General features: G+C 44.1%; 1 protein-coding gene across 2 annotated transcripts in view; it reads right to left on the reverse strand.

Annotated features, from left to right (window-relative positions):
• LOC120045774 (diacylglycerol kinase zeta-like) overlaps positions 1-16663 on the reverse strand; it is a 119721-nt gene that overhangs the window by 88629 nt on the left and 14429 nt on the right. Inside the window, exon 1 of one of the 2 annotated variants that reach the window (XM_038990743.1) lies at positions 9088-10201. The exons of the other annotated variant lie outside the window; for it this stretch is intronic. Coding sequence (XP_038846671.1) covers positions 9088-9302 — 215 coding nt within the window. The 5' untranslated portion in view covers positions 9303-10201. Of the gene's footprint in view, positions 1-9087; positions 10202-16663 lie in introns of those variants that run through there. 2 annotated transcript variants of the gene reach the window in all.

Below are 16663 nucleotides of genomic sequence, written 5' to 3' on the forward strand. Positions count from 1 at the left end.
ACCTCTAATACAGTAGGCTATATTTTTTAGGAAAGAACACTTATGTTGATAATGTATTGTCACAGAGGCCCATTCAGGTAAAAAAGAGGCCTTCAACTAAGTATAAAAACAAGACACTAAGTACATTTCCAGTCCATCCTTTATCTTTCATGCTGGTTTAGGTTTTAAAGCTCGGGCCATTTATAGGCTATTTTTAACCCTCTTAACTGTTACGCAACACATATCCCTTATCTTGAAGATTTACAACAGGACAGGCGGGCAAACAGGGGTGAGACAATACAAAAGATGTACCATGCCCGCTTTACGAGACAGGAAACTGAATGACATTGTTACTAGCTCTTTTAGCTTAATTTCAAAAGCAGAAATAGATTATTTTTCCACATTCTTTTTCCATTTCAGTTTCCACAACTGATGACATTTTGAGTTGAAAATATAGATTCTTTCAAATGTTATTCAGATAACAGAAGCGTGATAAAATTGTCTCCTTTTCAGAGCCTGGAATACATTTAGAAACTAAATACTAGACCATTATCAAATATTAATTATTTGACACGTGTTCCCTAAAAATAAGTTATGACACTATTTTTACATTGATAAGAAGCTCAAAGAGAACATCAAACACAAATTCAGAACTTTTTTTTTTAGTATTGCTTAATAACACTATCTTTTACTTTTTATCTTTTTATTTTACTATTACTGAACAACCTCTATAAAGCTGACACTGACTACTTTGCATCCAGTCTTTCTGTGTCTCACCTCGTCATTGTTTCAGCCAAGGTGCTGATGCGCCCTGTATGTGCTGGCTTTACGCTGGCATTACCAGGATTAGACCTGATCCAGGGGGAACGGTGGTGTCATCAATGTGTTAGATGGAGAGGCAGGAGGGTTTCTAGCATTAATATCCTGTGTATCCCTGGGAGAAGTCACCTTAGAGTGCAGCCAGATAGATTGGGCCCTGGGCTGGGCGGGAGAGAGGATTGGTGTGAATGGCTGTAGCCTGGGCTGTTTTTAGCAGAACAGATGGCCTTGAGGTTTCACTGAGAGGGCACAAATAATTAGGATAGAAATTAAATGAGGCCACGGTTGTTTCTGTTAGCCTGGTCAAACCCGACTGAACACTACTCTCACCATTGTACATGGTTGAGGACAGCATTCAGTCTGGTTTAGCCAGCCTAGGAATCTGTTTGCAGCTAAATCACTGTACCAGGAATGGATACTAGCTAACTTACTGTACACCAATCTGAATCTGAGCTCTCCAGTAATGTCAAGGCTACGAACGAACAGCAGATGAGTCAAGCCATCACTAAGTAACAACTTAAATGATATCCCACTGCAGACTGTGTCAAGCTAATGCCCTGGTAGTCACTGTTGTGGACACTGTTAAAATGACAGCCTATCAGTCACTGGGCAAGTGTAAACATTCTCCCTATATATCATAACTGTATTTCCTGGCTTGTAGAAGGTGCCGAAAGGGTCGATCCCGAAACTTGTTCCCCCTTGAAATATTTGAGAGCTCGCAGATTTAACCCTCAAGTTGTTGTCTTAGTGTCAACAGGGGAATTATTTTAAATCCCAATGTACTTCTCAGGGACGTACAAGTGAAAGACAGGCAGAGTTAACAGTAAAATGAGATGCCCGCAGGTGTATAGTCCCATGACCTATATAAATCACTTACAAATCCCTCAAGGAAGGCTATTCCTTCCTGGTTTATTTTTTCCCTGATAGGTTGACCTTAAACAAAATGTCAGAACAGTTTAGTTCAGGTTGAATAAGGTCAAATCAATTGGTGAAGGAGCTCTTGAAAACCATGTAAAATGTTCTACTGCTTATATCATCAGCCTCTGACTCATCACTATATTGTGTCCAGGCTGTTCCATTGCAGAACCAAGGAAACACAGCACTGAGAGCTCATCCAATAACATAGGACCTTTCCGTTTAGTGAAACATCAAGACAGCGTCAAGCTACTCTTACACAGAACTAAGACTGATTTACACATGGCTGGAATGCTGTTTCAGCCAATCAGCATACAGGATCCAAACTACCTGTTTGGTGAAAAAATTGAAGACCCACAGAATGTAGAGATATTGTATCTCATATAAATAAAAATAAAAAAGAGTAAGAGTGTCTGCTAAATGACTAAAATGTCAAAAGTAAAGTACCCTACTGTGATTGCTTTCAATTAAAAATGTCAAAAAGAAACTAAAATATTGTCTTAGGAAAGAGCAATTTCTCAAGCAAGAATTTTGCGAGGACTGTCTGAGAGTGGTCTGGGTGGGGAGGTCAAAACAAAAGAACGAGCTGTTAATGGCAGACAGGTTTGGAACTCTTTTTTAAAATGACATTTGAGTCATTTAGCAGACGCCCCTGCCCAGAGCGACTTACAGGAGCAATTAGGGTTAATCGCCTTGCTCAAGGGCACATGGACACATTTTTCACTTAGTCGGTTCTGGGATTCAAACCAGTGACTTTTCAGTTACTGGCTTACCTGCCATGGTCTATTAACAAATGTATCGCCTGGTGCTGTGACGAGTGAGGCCAAAACTCAATTAAACCAAAACAGGCTGAAATTTAAGGCGGCCTTTTCAAACAGCTCGTACACTAAAAGGCATTATCTTAATTTTCACAATTTCACAGTATTATTCCAACCTCATTGTGTGGAAATGTATATAAAACACAGGAAAATATCGTTTTGACTGCACTGGGCCTTTAAAAGCTCAGCAGAACCTCACAAATGCTGTCCATCAGGTCTGAATCCAGTCAGATGAATGATTGACCAGGGTAGCCAGTTCAAAGGTCTTTGTTTCAAGGCGTGGTGCCAGTTGTAGTACTCTAATGAGGTTGCTGAGGACTTTCCAATCCCAATATAAGACTGTGGTTAAATGCTAGTGGTGGGTGGTCACAATACACTATGCATAGGTTTAATCTAAAACAAATACATTCCCAGAAGAGGTCTCTTGGCTAAGCACAGGCCATATGTATGTGTGAGTGCTTTTAATGTTTCAGTTCCAGTATCTGTATTTGTCTGTCGGCTACGTTGTGATGGCTTCTGATGTACCTCAACTGTATGAGAGTGCCTCTCTAGTTTCCATTTAGCCTACTTTATCCCTAATGTACATCCCGGGAACACAGTCAATACAGCAGTTTTGAAGGCATTAACTGTCATACACTAGCACTATAAAAGTTGCTAGCGGAGCTACAGCAGAGATTTGAAAATACTTTCTGGAGTCAATAATAATTGCCAAGAAGGCTTTATATCTGTCAAAGAATTGAAATATGAAGCTAGTGCTGAACTTAAGATACTGGTTATTTGGGCTTCTCCCAAAGTCGTAAAACTATCACTATACTGGCTTCTAAACAGGGTCGGTTGTTTTGAAACGTATGGAAGAAGGCAGATGGAGACTCAGCTTGGCTAAGGTAAGACGGGCTTGAGTAGAGAGACGTCTGTGCCCCCGTCCCTCAGAGAGAGCAGATGTAAGTCTGGCAGATGGGCTGAGACCCTTCGCATATGTTAGGAGGACACCGCTCCTAGCGTTCCCGGTCTCATCTTTGGCTGCTAAAAAAATCCGCTTCTGCTCCTCTTTCCCTTTCTAGTTGTATCTCGGGACACAGTGATGCTCTCCCGTCACCACCCTCTGTCAGGCAGGGCGTATGTGACCTAATTTTCTTGTATAGAGTTACTACTAGTTGCTGGTGGTGGTTGTTGTGCAATTTTACTAGGCCCATATGCACAATGAGGATTGGTACGGAAAGTATTTTGGTTCAAGACAGTCAAGTGTTGTACAAGTACAGCACAAGTGTTTTGGGGCCTTTGGTCAATAAAGAGACACTCAGATCATCCTGATCTTGCTTTTAAAAATGTTGAGACTCCTCGTTGACCTCAACGCCCTCAAACTCTCTGGAGTCTTATGGACGGTTGGCCTCCTGATTGGGATCACAGATCACTCCATTTAAATCAGTAGCTAATTAAAACAAGAGCTCACACTGTATATAGGCCACCATATGTTGTACTGTTGGGCACCATCAAGGGCCATGAGTCTCGAACAATCCCAGAAATAAACATTACGGTTGAACTTTTAAAATGGTTTTATAAATTGCTTCAACTGCATTTGTATGGGGCTGTAAATGCGTCACAGTGTGATATTTGAAGGTAAAAAAATAAAAACTTTTAGCAAAAAATAAAAAATAGCAGTAGGCACCAGCCTGACAGCCTTGTGCCAATCTCAACAGAGCAAAGGGAGCAGTAAGTGACCTACTCCGTGAACTGATCTCTGGGTCAACCGCAGGCAGATCACGTTCCCTGTGGCCACTGAAAACCATCAAAACAAAAATCAGCCACAACGTCAATGGTGGCTCAGACGCTCAGCCTCCAGGCCCTACAATGCCTCTTTCTTGGAGAGTGATGAATGCACTATTTTGACCATACAGACATATGAAAACACAATGATTATTGATTCAATAATACAGTGCATTCCGAAAGTATTCAGACCCGTTCCATTTTTCCACATTTTGTTACATTACAGCCTTTAAAAAATAAAGAAATTAAATTAGAAAAATTCCTCATCAATCGACACACAATACCCCATAATGACAAAGCGAAAACGGGTTTTTATAGTTTTTTCGCAAATTTATTACAAATAAAAACAGAAATCTCTTATTTACATAAGTATTCAGACTCTTTGCTTTGAGACTCGAAATTGAGCTCAGGTGCATCCTGTTTCCATTGATCATCCTTGAGATGTTTCAACAACTTGATTGGAGTCCAACTGTGTTAAATTCAATTGGTTGCACATGATTTGGATAGGCACACACCTGTCTATGTAAAGGTCCCACAGTAGACAGCGCACGTCAGAGAAAAAAACCAAGTAGTGAGGTCGAAGGAATTGTCCGAAGAGCTCCGCGACAGAATTGTGTCAAGGCACAGATCTGGGGAAGGGTACCAACACATTTCTGCAGCATTGAAGGTCCCCAAGAACACAGTGGCCTCCATCATTCTTAAATGGAAGAAGTTTGGAACCACCAAGACTCTTCCTAGAGCTGGCCGCCCAGCCAAACTGAGCAATCGGGGGAGAGGGGCCTTGGTTAGGGAGGTGACCAAGAACCCGATGGTCACTCTGACAGACCTCCAGAGTGCCTCTGTGGAGATGGGAGAACCTTGCAGAAGGACAACCATATCTGCAGCACTCCACCAATCAGACATTACGGGTTATTGTGTGTAGATTGACGAGGGGGAAAAAACAAAAAAATGTGGGAAAAAGGGGTTTGAATACTTTGAATGCATTGTCCATATACGGTTATCCCTGGTGTTCCAACTGACAAGAAAACCCCCTGAAACAGGCAGAGTAATATAGACTCTCTGTGTGTTGTGGTGTCGCTCCCCTGTGAGCAGGCTCTGGCTCTGGTCCAGTGTCTCTTCGGTTACCAGGGAAATGGATGTTGAGGCACTGATGGACCCTTAAAGCCTGTTTACCTATAGATTCTGGGTCAACACACCTCGAGATTGATTTTCTCTGCTAGAGGTGTCAGGCAATCAGTGGCATTCTCGGTTAATTTGTTATAGCTAAGGGAAAGTATTAGACAGATCTTTGCTTATCCAATGTGGATGGTGGATGAATGAAAATTAGGTAACAATTTCTACAAGGCAAGTGTTTTATAATAAAAAAACATCCCATCATCAGGCCATCAAAGCTAACCATTCTCATAGCTAATAGTGACGTGGGGGAGGGGGAAATCGATAGTTACATATCGCAATATTATTTTTGGACGATATTACACTGAACAAAAATATAAATGCAACACGCAATAATTTCAAAGATTTTACTGAGTTACAGTTCATATAAAGGAAATCAGTCATTTGAAATGAATTCATTAGGATCTAATCTTTGGATTTCACATGACTGGGAATACAGATATGCTGTTGGTCACAGATACCTTAAAAAAAGGTAGGGGCGTGGATCAGAAACCAGTCAGTATATGGTGTAAATGGATGCATGTTTAGAATGCCCAGACAACATGCAACTCAAATAGCGAGCAAGAGCAAGTAAGACACGCGTGACTATGCCCCCAATAGAGATAACGCGTCTCTATTCGTGGATCGGATTAGATCATTATTTGATCTATTGTGAATCCCATGAAAGCACATCACAGGACTATTTGCCTCAATGATTGCTAGACTTTTCTGGCTATTTCTCACCAGGCTAAGACTAAGTATGTCAGCTTTGTAAGAAGACTGAACTGGAGATCATGTGGGCTATAGTTATAGTCTTGAAAAAAATCCTTCTCAATTTCTCTTTTCCTTCATTCCCTATTTCCACATCCTTATGACTTGGAAATCCACGTCGACAAATGTCAGTACTGTTTAACAAAGGGAAGAAGTGTGTTCCCACTGTTCTCACTCGCCTGCTTCCACAAACCATATGGACACTGTCCTATAACACATCATCAGTGACTCCTTATCAGAGGCCCGAAGCGGAACTAAAATAGCCTCTTTATAACATTTTCTTCCATTCTTAATGTCTTTTGGTCTCTTCTCCTCCTCTCTCTCCTTTCCATGATCCTTCCTTCTGAGCGTCGGGGCCTCTCTCTAGCAAAGCGGCAAACCATGTGTTGGGTATTGTAAAGGGTGAAAGGTTGTTAAAGGTCCTGACTTGTGACCCGTAGAAGGCCCTAACCCAGGCAGCCAGGTTCTGACACATAACACAAACCTATAGCTGTCCACATAAATGGTCCCAAATGAATTAATTACCTCAGGTCAGTTCGATTACAGTAGACACATGAGCTACTGATGTTGCACTTCCTGTTGCTTCAGAAAGGACAAATAAATAATCGTGTTTTTGACACCATAGCACCTTGTTAGAAATCAAATGGGCCTTAGTGTCTGTCGACGTCAAGGAGAGATATATCCTTGTGAGGAGAGGGAGAATTGGGGGGGGGTGAATGGCTAAGAGGTCTGATCCAGGTAGCCCCCACCAGCTCTAGCTCATTAAAATTCCACTGAGTTAAAGAGGCGGGAGACCCCCGACAAATGCTCTCCGTTTTGCGCCATCACAGCCGACGGGCAGCATGTGTTTACTCAGGGCCACAGAGATAAACACACTTAAACAACAGGAAAGCAAACACAGCCCGAGCGAGAGAGAGAGAAACACAAAACGAGGACTAAAATGGAATTCCTACTCATTGTTGCGCTCAGCAATGGTGTCTCGCAAAGGTAGAGCACAAGAAAATGTTTTACAGCACTCTGATCAGGACGAAGGTCATTAGTGGTCAGAACATTGCTTTGCACGCTGCAAGCAAAGACGAGTACGACTGAATATGTCCATATTTGGTTATATCAACGCACTGAACTGGGCTCTTAAATTGAGTCTTGCTTTTGATTACCTCAATTAACTAGGATAGTATGTAATCGCTCATTAGCTATTGTACCATAACGTCGGGAGTACTGCAGGTGCTCTCAGCAGCGGGGAGGCATGTCATGTGTCTCGTTTTAATGACATCACTGCCAGGCACATCTTGTGTCACTGCTGACTTCACTTCCGACACGGATCTGAAATCCGTCAGGACAGCCCGGCTGACATGACTTCTCAGCCCTCAAACCCTATCTCTACACAAAGGCTCATCTTAGATTAGCATCCACCAGCAACACATCATCAAGGACTCCTCTGTTCATTCGCAAACAAACAGTGATACGGTATCACGCTGTTCCCTTCTTGTTGTTTCTCATTATTTCATTTGCATCAAAGAAAATATTGTGTGAACTAAGTATGAGCGCTAAGATGAACTCAGCGGTGACTCAGTTAGCGAGGACGGTGCTGTGGTAAGTGCCATTGTGACTGATTGATCTGAGTCACATCTCCCTCTGTAATCACCAGCCAACAGTCTGTGGACCCAGGTCTCAGCGGAACAACACACACATCTAAACTCCATCACACGGGTCTCAGCGCCCTGGCTCAGATTAGCCCAAACATCTCTGGAAATCCTTCATCTTTTCATCTTGCGTTTTGCGCTTTGAAAGGCTTTCAGGGAAGGCAGGAGGGAAACAGAGCAGCTAATTAGGTTTAAAAATAACCTCTCGGGGAGAGAGACATGTAACGTTCTCGTCCTGTTCTGCTCGGAGGGTGCAAGGCCTCGAAGTCTCACTGGCTCTGGCCACCTGTGGGTTAAAAGACGAACATAGAATAGCCAGGTTTGCGCTATCTCCGCGCTATTAGGGAAACCAATTCGACAGAACAGCGGACAGCATACCGGAGCTAGATGTGCATGACAGAGTAGGGCGAATTCTGGGATTTGACGTTGGCGTTGTCTCTCGGTGTGTCATGACCATGGGGACACACTGACACTACTGTGTGACCGTTATGTTGCTATGATGAGAATGAGTCTTACGCCCTCTCAGAGAGCAGAGGAGATGATCAGAGTTTCCTAATCAAGATTCGACTCTCCCTCTGGCCATGGAAACACTCGCTCACTCTTACTAAATCAATCCTTGACTGTTAATCTCTGCGGTCTTTACCTCCTACATGTCCTCACTCCTTCGAAGCTAGTTCGGGCAAAGTGCATCCCATGCTGTAGCCTACCCAGGTAGTGTTTCGCCGACTAGCAATACTGCATATTGAAACACGAGTGCTTCATTTGTGCCATGGTGTTACGTTGCAACACTCAGCGACAGGTTATGCAAGGGTTGGAAACAACAAACTAGTCTTTGATTCGTGTGTGGACCGTACATCAAGGTCAGACCAAAAGCAGACCAGGCTGTACTGTATAGACAGAGGCTCTGTTCTAAGGACATAGATCAATCCCCCATACAGTAACCACTACATACATACATACATACATAACTAACATACATACATACATACATACATGAGGAACGCAGATACCAGTACTACAGCTGCCTGAGAGGGACAACTGCATGGAAACTAACCCGCTCACACACAGCCCAGTCATTATTGGCATGTGCTGGAAACTCACACCTGTTGGTGCTGCTACTAAATAAGCATCCAGGTATCAAAATCGACCAGCGAACATTTACAGGCTCCACAGCATTGTGATCACCGCACTTCAGTGGCTTAGTGAGACGTTGGTTTGTGTCTTACCTCCTGCCGAAAAGTTTGAGGCCAGTGAAGGGTTTGCTTTGCCTTCGGCCCGTGTCCGGGTGCTCCCCGTCAGGTAAGAGGGCGGAGGGGAGGTCTGAGTTGGAAGAGGAGGCGGAGGTGGTCGTGACGGCATTCTGTCCGTCCCACAGGGAGCACGGGTTTGAGTCGGACCCATTCAGGCCAGGCCCTGCCCCCTGGTCACACTGTTGCTCCATGGCAGTCTCGCCGTCAGCCACTAACGCAGGTCCACTCCAGAGTAGGGGCTCAAAGTGCTCCAGGAGTCACAAAGTCCTCATGGCTGTAGCCGCAGCAAAAATGGCAACAGTAATTCTCACGAGTAAATACCCATGTGAAAGAGTACACAGTCTACCGGAGCTCTACCGGGCTTACCTCAGTCGCTCCCACCTTCCTTAGACCAAACAAGATAACAGAGAAGAGAAAAGTCAGAGAGAGACACTCAGGCTCCCAGGTCCTGATTAGCCTCCATGTGGAGTAAGCGTCCCATTCTGCCGGAGGGAGAGGTAATCCTTTGAGCTATGTCCTGTATTATTCTTTTTTCTCTCCCCTTCTCTTTCCCTCAAGTTCCAACAGCACACTTCCACCAGCACACGTCCTGCTGCAGATTTCAATCCCGGAGTCCTTGATCCATTGGCTTGAAGCAGAGGTTGTTTCTTAAGATTTGTGGTTTCCTTCATTCCTTTTTTCCTCCCCTCTCCTCTGCTCCTTCTCTCACTTCACATCCCCCCTCCTTTGAGAACCTCTGTCTCCTGTTTCCCTGATCCTCTGCTGCCCGTACTGCTCTCCCTGCTGCTCACGCTCAATTATGCACTCACACAGCTCCCTCTCTCAGGACTGCAACAGTCCAGGAAGTGTCAAATCCAGAAGAGACACTCATAGGACCCCAAGATTAGGTGCCTATTCAGCTGCCTGCTTGTTTTTCCTGTCTTTCAGTGTGTAGCTTCTACTCTCCACTCACTGCTCTCTCTCTCTCTCTCTCCCCTCCGGTGTTTCATTAGAAATACATGAGAGACAGGGAGAAGGAGGGTGCGAAGAAGCAGAGCCCAGAACACTCCACCATAAGCCCTGTGTGGTGTGGGAGTACGACAAACTCCCTGTGCCTGCTTGACTAGTCAGTGTGGAAGTGTGAGTATTGTGCTAGACACTTCCCACTGACACAGCCAGTCTCCTTGTTCTCGCTCAGTCGCCAAGTTGCTCCGCCTCACTCACAAAAATATCAGAGACAGACAGATGTGGAGAGAATCTAGATGGACGGGGCGCGTGTGTGTGTGTGTGTGTGATGTCTATGTTCCATTTGTTGATCCAGTCGATTGCTCACTTTTTCTGTGTGGATAAGAGTTTCCAGCTTTGGCACCAAGCTCTGCAGCATGTTCAGTTGCCAGCCTACTCAAACATTACATAAAAGACGGATAGAAAGCCCACGCCATCCACTCGGTATGGCTTAAAAAACGCACACTATAGAGTGCAATGCGGCAACACTGCTGTTCCTTCATCCAGGCCCCCGAGTCAGCTGATAACGGTTATAGCACAAACTTTACTCTGTCTAATTAGAAAATGTCAACTGTGGCGTCTATGAAGTAACAGCCTCAGCTGGGGAGTCCTCTCTCCCCCCCCCCCTCTCTCACACACAAATAGTGATTTCCCGCCTCTATTACATGAGCACCAGATTGAGATAGCCAGAGGAAAGTGTCCACCCACCATCATATATGGATATGAGTCACCAAAATGATCAGGCAAAGGAGACCCTGGACTGACACCATCAAAGGATCCCTGCAACAGGCTCCTCTGTGTCTGCTGGGCAGAAAATAGGATTTATTTGTCCTCAAATGGGAATATCCTTCAAATAAACCAGGTAAAAATAGGGTTTTCATCAGACTCGCCATCTCTAGAAGGTGTACGTGCGGCTTCATACTTGGGGATCAAATCCACACCAAATGCCACGTCACAAACCAGTTAGCTCCTCGTCCTGCTCCCCTTTCTAATCAAGCGAATCAATCACCAGGTTTTAGAGCGCCCTCTGCATCAATAATGCATCATGCCACGGGGAGGAAGAGAGATGGGAGCGTCACACAGACAGGGCTGGATACAGGGCTCCAGTTAGTCCACCAGACAACCTATTAGTCACAAAACAACAGTGAGGAAAGACACAAGATTCCTACAAGATCCTCAAGCAACTACCACGTTACTAAGCCAGACATAGGCTACCAAGCAAGACAACGGTTGATGTTACCACTGCACATATATTACTACATGTGCAATTGAGAGTTTTTGTGTCAATGTGAGTCACGCCATCGAGAGCTGGAGAAGAGGAACCTCACCGATAAGCAGCAGGTCCAGGCTTAAGAGGCTCTGATCGTCCCCTCCCCGCTCTGCTGCCCCCCCAGCACTGGTCACACCAGGCACAGTCTCAGCCTAACGGACCACACTGCAGTTAACAGGATCAATTAGGAAGCGTTAGATCCAGGATATGGGGTTCTGGAGTGCCTTGCCATCTGGGGCCACGTCACACCCCGATTACATTATGGGGGTGGGCTGTTTCTGTGGAGAGACCTTTCATCCCCTGTGATTCAAACAGCAAGTGTCTTCTGTCCGCTTTGCAATCTCTTTGTAACTAACATCATCGTAGGTCAATGTCACAGCAATATTTTATAGTTGGTCAATATTTTATGACAGTGCATTCGGGAAAGGATTCAGACCGCTTGACTTTTTCCACGTCGTTACATTCCAGCCTTATTCTAAAACGGATTAAATGCATTTTTTCCTCAATCTACACACAATATCCCATAATGACAAAGCGAACAAAAAGTTTTGAAATGTTTGCCAATTTATTAAAAATTAAAACAGAAATATATTATTTACGTAAGTATTCAGACCCTTTGCTGTGAGACTCGAAATTGAGCTCAGGTGCATCCTGTTTCCACTGATCATCCTTGAGATGTTTCTATAACTTGGAGTCCACCCGCGGTAAATTCAATTGATTGGACATGAAAACCTGCTCCGGAGGATCACTGGGAAAATCTTATCAAACTACGAGACAGCAGTACTTTAGATTATAGAAGGATCTGTGATTGGGATCTCAGTAGATGTGGTTGGTTGGTCATTAGATTAGCTGACCAATGAGAGCATTAGTAATGCAGTGTTTTTATAGGCACTAAAAAGGAGGCTAACTCCGTCATGGCTCGTTGGCCAAAGACTAGGGGGAAATTAATAGGATTTTTGTAGGGTTTTTGGATGAAACGCAGAAGGTCTGTGGTTAACACAGGCTTAAGACATATTACACATTTGGTTCTAGGAGATCATCTCCATCAGCTAACGTCACACGTTTGTGAATATTTAAGCATTTAAGTAATCAAAACAAGCACATAAAGGCTTCATAATTCATAAAAAACGTCCTGTTAACTGACGTCTCATAACCTCAGACCTTATTTTCGGTGTTCATCCCAAAACCCCATTCTTTCCCCCATAGGAATGGCCAACGAACCAGAGGTAGAAAATGCTAACTCATTTCCGTTTTTTTTAGGACTACAAGCTGGCGAGATCTATTAGCGGTTGGGACTGGGAGAAGGGGCCAAACAGAGCTGCAATTCATGCAGAGGCTAGTATATCCCAGGGTGAGAGGGGGAGCATTGGAGTGGTAGTAGAGAGGTAGAGGTAGACTGGGACAGGACTCTACAGGTGAGGAGGAACAGCGGAATGTAAAGAAGCAGACAGATTATTGGGGAGCACCAGGACCTGTGGGGTTGAGGGAGAAGGCCTCATACTGAGCACTGAGCAGACAACCTTTACTGTGCAGATTGAATAAAATCCGTATTTCCCACTTGAAACAGTCATCAGGCCACCGCATGGCTACAACATTGTGGCCATACAGTAAATACAAGGGGTGCAGAGTCCACAGACAGCAAAGTGGCTGATCTGTCAACAAGTAAATAGATAAGCATGACGGGATTGGCAGGCCTCTATTTTAGGTCTACCTGAAAATTCCACATTCCTGGGCAGCTTAGGGCACTAGCAGCAGCATGGCCCCTCTAGCTGTCCTGTTGTCACTTTCTACTAACTTGACAGGAAGGAAGTGATGTCACCAGCGGGGGAGTTGTACTCACTTTACGACTGAACCACGAACGGCAAGGTACTTCCTGCTTTTCTTCCATTCGCTTTTGTTTTGGTCCCATTTCTTTCCATCAGAGGGGTATACTACAAAGCAGGATCAATTAGCTAACTTGCCTAAATATTTGGAAATAACTTTTTATTTTTAAGAAATGGGCATGGTCTAATTGACTTAAACAACCAAAAATACATATCTATGTTGAGCTTGTTTTTTTTTGTAGTAGTTATTTCTGGCTGTTTATCGAAGTTAGTTGGCTAACTCATTGATCCTCCTTTTTAGTATACCCCTAAGCTGTGTTACATGTGGGAGAAGCATCCAAACAGCAACACACAGCATGGTTTCAACTGTCAAAAGTAGAGGACCCGCAACAGCTCAAAGAGAATAGGAACTTCTATTCCAAGAAAGGAATAGTCACAGATAGAGAAAGCTTCACACTATAGGCCCACTGTATAAAATAGTGAATTTCCTCTATATTGTCTCTAGTTAAGGTACACAATATTTGAGGCAGAAGGACATACAGTGAAAAGAACAGCAGTTATAACACGGATGATGGATGACTGCATGACTAAACAGAAACCCAGACAGTGAGACAGACAGATAAGCAGATGGAGATACGGTACAAAACAGGTAGAGGTTTAGGGCGCCACCCCATGGGGATGTGGTGCAACTGCGTTAATCCCCCCAGGGGTGAATCAATGACCCACACTCATGTACTAAAAAATATCATGTGGATACATTGTAAGATGAGTGAAAAGCCTTAAGACAAAACGGGGATAATATACCCCCCAAAAAAGTGTGAATGTTACGATATACATCTTTTTTTTAATAGAGAATTGTGCATCCGATTTAAATGAGCAGAAAGTCAGATGTTGCACATTTCAGATGTGGCAGAAATGAGGACTATAAAATGCTAATTCTTCCAGAACAAGACAAATATCCAGACCTTGACTATTGCCCGCTGTCATACAAGCAGCATCATCCTAAAACAGCACAACTTCAGCATCTCATGACATTTAGTCTTCACTCGGTTCATCCCAGTCAAATTCGCTGGCCAACGGACAACTTTCTAGAATCTTATACAGCTCTGTTATATTTCATAAATGAATCCCATACTGGTCGATGGCCAAGATCTTTATAAGTGGACACGCCAAAACTACATTTCTAAGTTCGACACAACACAGAAAATAAAAATGATCTCCAACACCCGTTCACAAGCCATCTTAGTGTTCAGCATCTATAACCCAAGTAAAGCTTTACGGAGTACACTCTTAGACATACTAAACTGAAAGTCCCATGGAACAAATCAAACCAAGAATATAGAGAAATGTTTCCATAGTCTAGGTTTCACACCACGTTCTAGCCATTAGTGGTTTGTGACCAACATACCAAGAGAAGTAAAGAGCACACACCACTACCTGTGAGTGGGGGCAAGCGGAGGGGTTGGAGGGACGTCCCACTTCCCCCGGTGACCCCACATATCCAGTCCTTTGTCCCCTCTCTGGCTTCCTTTGTGGTGGCTCACTAAAGAGCGGGCTTCCTTATCCTGTGTCAGCCTGTCAGTCCCACAACACAAACCTGGCAACGAGTTACAGAGCTCCAGTCCAACTGACAACTGTGCTGATGTCGGTCGGTCTCTCAGGACTATCTTATTTCTCTCCCCCCCCCCATCCACTTCTGCCCACTTCCTGTTTCATGACTTCCTCGTGGCTTGTGACATAAACCAGTGAGGGTGAGAGATTGAGAAAGAAAGAAAGAAAGAAAGAAAAATGAGAAAGAAAGAAAGAGAAAGAAAGAAAGAAAAAGAGAAAGACCGAGAGAGGGGAAGAAAGAAAAAAAAGAAAAAAGGCTATTTTTAGACAGCTGGAGGAGATTCCCCCTACCCCCAATGTTCATCTTTGATAGTTGATGGGGAGGGCAATGAGAAACATTATACAGCATGTAGCAATAAAAAGTAAAGCCTTGAATCCTACAGTACCTGTCATATCTACGGAGTTACAGTATGCCTAGACTATTGACCTCAGTGTTGTTCACGGATTGGACAGCATCGTAATTGTAAAAGCTAACGGGCAGACAAGTTCCGTTGAATTTCACTTATTGCTTGGCACACGGATTACAACAATAAACAGTTGGAAGTGAGAGGACGGAGGGGAGAGATATCTCCGTTTGTCTCCCAGCCTCCTTGATTTAGCTTGCATTCCTGGCTGATAGTGTAGCGCTGTGTGAGCAGAAAGACAAGGAGCAGAGCAGACCGGGCCTGCTGCACAACCTTACATGTGAAAAGGGATTGCTGTAAAAGACAGCGTGAATAAGAGTATGCGAGAGCGAGATGGACAGAGACAGACAAACAGAAAAGACAGAAACAGAAAGGAGGAAGTGTGAGTGACAGATACAGACAGAGGACATGCAGAATATAGAAAGAGAAAAAAAGCTAAGACCGACATCTGTCATGGTGACCATCTGGTCTCTTATCACTTCAGTCTGAAATTAGAGTTAAGGCATCAGGCTGTCCCTTCTCATCATATAGATCAGGCCTGAGCCAAATACGCCCACCAGACTAGATCCGTCCCGGGCAGCAGGTTAACAGTAGCCCGCGGTGGACATTTGAAATATATTTGTTTTATGTAGTCAGGTGAATGTCACTTAGGTCATCGATCCGTGGTTATGCGAGTAACATCCAATGTCCGCTAAAGCGGTTGAGACAAAAAGAGTAGTTTGCCTCTAGGTTTTGAACGATTGGGGGTATAGCTACACTAAACAAAAATGTAATAACGTAACATGCAACAATTTCAAAGATTTTACCGAGTTACAGTTTATATAAGGAAATCAATAAATTGAAATGAATTCATTAGGCCCTAATCTATGGATTTCACATGACTGGGAATACAGATATGCATCTGTTGGTCACAGATACCTTTATAAAAAAGGTAGGGGCGTGGGTCAGAAAGCCAGTCAGTATCTGGTGTGACCACAATTTACCTCATGCAGCGCAACATCTCCTTCGCATAGAGTTGATCAGGCTGTTGATTGTGGCCTGTGGAATGTTGTCCCACTCCTCTTCAATGGCTGTGCGAAGTTGCTGGATATTGGCGGGAACTGGAACGCTGTCATACACGTCGATCCAGAGTATCCCAACATGGTCAATGGGTGATATGTCTGGTGAGTATGCAGGCCAAGCAATAACTGGGACTTTTTCAGCTTACAGGAATTGTGTACAGATCCTTGCGACATGGGACCGTGTATTATCGTGCTGAAACATGAGGTGATGGCAGCGCTGGAATATCATGACAATGGGCCTCAGGATCTCATTACGGTATCTCTGTCCATTCAAATTGCCATAGATAAAATGCAATTGTGTTCGTTGTCCGTAGCTTATGCCTGCCCATACAATAACCCCACTGCCACCATGGAGCACTCTGTTCACAACGTTGACATCAGCAAACCACTCCCCACACG

This window comes from Salvelinus namaycush, chromosome 1, assembly GCF_016432855.1.
Source record: "Salvelinus namaycush isolate Seneca chromosome 1, SaNama_1.0, whole genome shotgun sequence".
NCBI classification, from domain to species: Eukaryota; Metazoa; Chordata; class Actinopteri; order Salmoniformes; family Salmonidae; genus Salvelinus; species Salvelinus namaycush.